Source organism: Buceros rhinoceros, unplaced genomic scaffold (assembly GCF_000710305.1).
Source record: "Buceros rhinoceros silvestris isolate BGI_N320 unplaced genomic scaffold, ASM71030v1 scaffold1878, whole genome shotgun sequence".
NCBI lineage: Eukaryota > Metazoa > Chordata > Aves > Bucerotiformes > Bucerotidae > Buceros > Buceros rhinoceros.
In genome coordinates, this window is record NW_010426145.1 from 61,078 (window position 1) to 65,804 (window position 4,727).

Genomic DNA, 4,727 nt, shown 5'->3' on the forward strand with positions numbered 1-4,727 from the left:
TGCCTCTTACAGTGTTAAAGAAAGAAAGAATAAAATCCGCCCCCACCCCCCATCATCATTTCAGATACCTTTCCCTTCCCTCCAGATGAGTAGCTTGGCTATTGGAAATACTAATTGCTCCCAGTTCCCACCAGAGGCAATAGCAGATGGCAAATGCTGTCCAGACAGGACAGAATATTTTTATATGCTTAATTCCAGACTTGGAAAGGTGTGGGGGAGGCTTGTTTGTTCCTGGGTGATTTTTACGGTCTTACAATCAAACTCTGCTTCATTATTTGGATGAGAAATGTTCCTCCCATGTCCTTCAAGGCTCAGAGATGAGCCAAAAGAGACGTTCCTGGGAACAGTCAAAATGGCATCTTGCAAAAATGGGGGTTTTTAATCAAGTGTAGGTTTAGTTGGCCACATTACTGCACCCCAATACACCTTTCTTGTCCTGTCTCTAGGCTCCATTGGAATCTTTTCTGTTTGTTGCTCACTCCCACTTTGCATTTGTGTGTGTCACAGACCCCTGAGTGGCTGGATAGTGACTCCTGTCAAAAATGTGACCAGCCCTTCTTCTGGAACTTCAAGCAAATGTGGGACAGTAAGAAAATAGGCCTCAGGCAGGTTTGTATGCATCCTTCGCTGTGTTAACATGGTGCAATTAGGCTTTTCTCTCTCAATAGATTGTGGTAACCTTTTTTTCCCTAAAGCCTTGAGAACTTGCACTTTGTTCTTTCACTGTGTGCTCAGTAGTGGGACAGTGGACTCCTCACTGATAAGGCTTGATTTTGTGTTAGGAGAAGCACACTCCTTTTCCCTTCTTTTTATTTTTTCCCTCCTTTTCGTCTTTTTTTTTTTTTTCTTTCCCCTTTCAGCCAGTCCCAAGAGCAAATGCACGTAATAGGCCTTTGGCCGAGTAAATTGTTTTGGGGCCTTCCATGGCTTTAGCATGTGGGATTTTTGCTTGTTGTTAGTTCAATGTGTTGTAGAAAGAAATTTGCAGCTGATTTTTGGAGTCTGTGCTGGAACCAAAGCTGTTTTCCATGAGGTTGGGTAAACATCTGCAACTGCTCAGGCTGTGTTGGAAAAGGCTTGCTGATCTGCTTGGAACACAGTGCCGCGTTTTCCTGTCGAGCAGGAGAGGGCTGCGGATCACAAACTTGTGGGAGAGGGGTGTAAAATTGCTGAAAGGGATGTTCTCATGGAGGTGGACAAGGCAGGTGTCTGGGGCAGAGCTGAGCCGCATCTTCTCTTTATGTCGCATCAAAATGCAGCAGCGCTAGTGATTCTGGGGCTGAAAATGGCCTGAAGAGTTGACCAAGATGATTAGGTGGTGCATGTTTACACCTATATGCTGGGACGGGTCTCCAGTATGACAATGAGTTGATGTAGCCCTGTCCTACCTTGACCTGAGATGTCTTAATGTGTTATATGCTGCTCAGTCATGATGTCATCCCCTACACCCCTGAAGCGAGACTCCCAGGGACAGGGGTAATTACAGCTCCCAGCCCTGCAGCAGGTGCCTGGCTAGCTGGGACACATCTCCTGGGTGTGTAGCCAGGCTCTTTGTCCTGTCCTCCCATCTCTAGCCATGCTAACAAAAAGAGGACAGATTGGACTTCCTGCTTCTGTCTTCAACCCCATGGAAAACCTTCTGTAACACCAGTCCCAGTGTAGAAGCCCTGTCCCACAGCTATACCGACGGATGTCAAGGTAGAGGCAACAATTATTTACTGGGATGTGTATGGTGTCACCCCGGAGCTTGGGAGAAATGTGGAGTCCACCTAGACTGGGTGGTGCTTTATCTGCCACATCCCAGTGTCCTTGCTAGTGATCAGCTGCTGCTTACACCAGATAGTGGAGGAGGGGAAAAAAACCAAAGATTCCTCCCCTGCCTCCTCCATTTATTCTGAAGTTCTTGTCTGTTCTCCTTCATCTTCCCTGCAAGTCACTTTGCTCTTTGCTGCAGCCTCAGCTGCATCTTGCCAGAGTGAGATGGTAGAGCCAGTGGGACCTGAGCAGTGATCTGGGTTTGTGGCTGAAGGTGTCCTTCTGCATGTTGTCTCCTACAGCATCACTGCCGGAAGTGTGGGAAAGCAGTGTGCGGCAAATGCAGCTCCAAGCGCTCCTCCATCCCGCTGATGGGGTTTGAGTTCGAAGTGAGGGTCTGTGATAGCTGTCACGAGTCCATAACGGATGAAGAGTAAGTGTGGACACTGAGCCAGTGTACACTGAAGTGGGACAAAACTCCTGCATCTGGGAGGGCCTGGGCAGATGCAGGGCTGTGGGAGGGAGCAGCCCAGCGGTGTGGTCCCTGGGCTTTCAGCAAAATAAGCCTCTGCGGTACCTACCAAACTGGGAGGGATTGAGAGCCCTCTGCCCCTGCTCCTCTTATGCTGGAATGGAAAGGCCTCAAAGTGGAGTTAACAGAGAGGTTGCTCGAATTGATGCTTACAGCAACATTCAAAAATTTACTTCATCAATAGAGGACATTGTGAGGGGGGCGAGGGGAAGGGGGAAAATCTTGCAGTCACAATCTTTGCTGATTTCTGGATTTCTTTCTTCAGGAGGGCACCCACAGCTACTTTTCACGACAGCAAGCACAACATCGTTCACGTACACTTTGATGCCACCAGGGGATGGCTGTTGACTTCAGGGACAGACAAGGTTATTAAGGTAGGAGTGAGGAGGTTGTTCTAGCTCCTGTATTTTATTTTCTCTTCCTCTCCCCTGTGGTTGTAGGTATGTTCTACGTGCTTTGTACCATCTAGAGACCTCTCACTGATAGACTTCTGCCCTGTAAGGACCAAGGATGTCTTGGTCTATGAAGTTATTACCCAGAGGGCTGGGCCAAGTGCTCTGCGTAGCTTTTCCTGTGGGAAGACTAACTCTATTTATTTCAACATGGTGAATCTTGGTTCGTGTGGCTAGGTATAAAGAAATAGTGAGAACAATGAATAAGTTTACAACAAAGCTCGAGCAATTGAAAATAAGAAAAAACGACAAACCCTCGCAATGTGTTAGGACTGTGCTGATCATTCAAGTAGGCAATATAGTCTGGGGCTTTTGGTTTCTTTTAGGGCCAACTATGAACCTGGCTCATAAGGGTAAAGCGTAGTGACATAGAGAATGTCAGCCTCCATCACTCTGACTAGTGATTAGTTCAATTAGTGCTGGGAAATTAAACCTTAGGTCTTTAGACTTGCTGCATCTACCTCTAACTATATAGCCTCTCTTAAGCAAAAAAAAAGGCGCAAATTATTTAGAGACGACATTATATACTGAATTTTGTTATCTTTTACCATTACTCACCATGTTGTTATATTCTATTATATCAACAGTTGTGGGATATGACACCAGTAGTGTCTTGACGGTACATCAGTGGAACTTGAAAGGCGGTATTTCAGAAGAAACAGATTTCCTAACCCTAATCATACTGCAGGAGATAGATAACGCTGGGCGCATACGGCAGATGAGAAAGGAACTAATACGTTTACAACGATTTTATGTCCTCTGCTTGATCAAGGCTGAACATTTGCACGAAGACTCTTTCCACTTATTCGCAGAATATACAAGAAGGTATTTTTTTAACTAATGGTTTGTACAATCTGACTCTGGTTGTCTTGAGTTTGTCTGGAAAATCCGTGTGTGGTGCAATTTTTAGTTTTTATATTTCACTATGTCAAGATACTTGCTGCTTTGTACAGAGGGTTCTTGGGTTGTGTCTTACCATGTCAGTTTTTGGTATCAACATACTGTATGAAGCAACGGGCTTTCCCTGCAGCGAGAACCTCTTGATTTGGGATGTTTCTGCTGACCATGCTCTCTTCAGTGGAGGAACTCCAGGCGCGGCGTTGCGCATTCTCTGAGTGCATCACCGAGAAGCTGATGGACTATTGCAATTCCTTAAAGGGCTTTACCATCCACTTGTCCTAACAGACGTCATCCGGAGAGCAATTTATTGGTTTGTTATAGCTCAAGTCCAACTTCCTGCCTCTTTCCTTACTGCACAAGCCGCAAAAGCAGGGGGCCGTGTTGCTAAGCAACTAATTTCTCCAAAAGCTGAAATAGTTTTCCAGCTCAGAGCATTACAAGGAGCACAGAGACCTGTTTGAGTTTGATGAGGCTGACAGGCTGATTCAAATTAAATTACTGGCAACAGGAACTTCTGGAAGAGTGTGCATGGGGTGGCAGGGCAGATCTAAAACTGGTCTAGGTCTAAAAAATCTGGTTTACCTCTACCTCTACCTTGCACAGCACCTTTTCAGCATTTATACCTGTCCGTGTTGTTGAAGATGAATTTGATTTTCCTGTTTTCCTTATGGATAGTCATATTTATTGTTTAAAATGCAATGGTTTTTATTAATTTCCTCTACAGACCAGAAACTGATATTGCTGAACGACACCCATTGTCCTGTTGTCATTTTTCATTATTTCTTTTAAAAATAAAAAATATTTTAAAACCTGGATTGACCCAAATTACCTTTTTAGAAGGACAGTGTCAAGATGAATAAATAAAAAAGCCCTTGTTTTGAAAGGGTTCTTCTCTGAAGAGTCAACTTGCTGTTCCTTTAATCCATTTCACTTTTGAGCATGCTATTGCTGATGCCCTTTGAAGAAACTTGTGTAGAGAGCAGAACTGCAGACCAGACCTAGGGCTTTCCTGTATCTCCTATTTAAGCAGACCTCGTGGTCTGTAGCTGCTGTGACAGCATGGCAGTGGTGCCCAGTCTTGCCCCATT

At 45.1% G+C, this 4,727-nt stretch overlaps 1 protein-coding gene across 1 annotated transcript in view; it reads left to right on the top strand.

Moving 5' to 3' along the window:
- The window catches only part of WDFY2 (WD repeat and FYVE domain containing 2), a 65,519-nt gene extending 61,071 nt beyond the window's left edge, over nucleotides 1–4,448 (top strand). Inside the window, exons 9-12 of the mRNA XM_010141356.1 lie at nucleotides 508–609; nucleotides 2,058–2,188; nucleotides 2,553–2,661; nucleotides 3,327–4,448. Of these exons, the coding sequence (XP_010139658.1) occupies nucleotides 508–609; nucleotides 2,058–2,188; nucleotides 2,553–2,661; nucleotides 3,327–3,356 (372 nt within the window). The 3' untranslated portion in view covers nucleotides 3,357–4,448. The remainder of the gene's footprint in view (nucleotides 1–507; nucleotides 610–2,057; nucleotides 2,189–2,552; nucleotides 2,662–3,326) is intronic.
- Nucleotides 4,449–4,727: the final 279 nt, after the last annotated feature.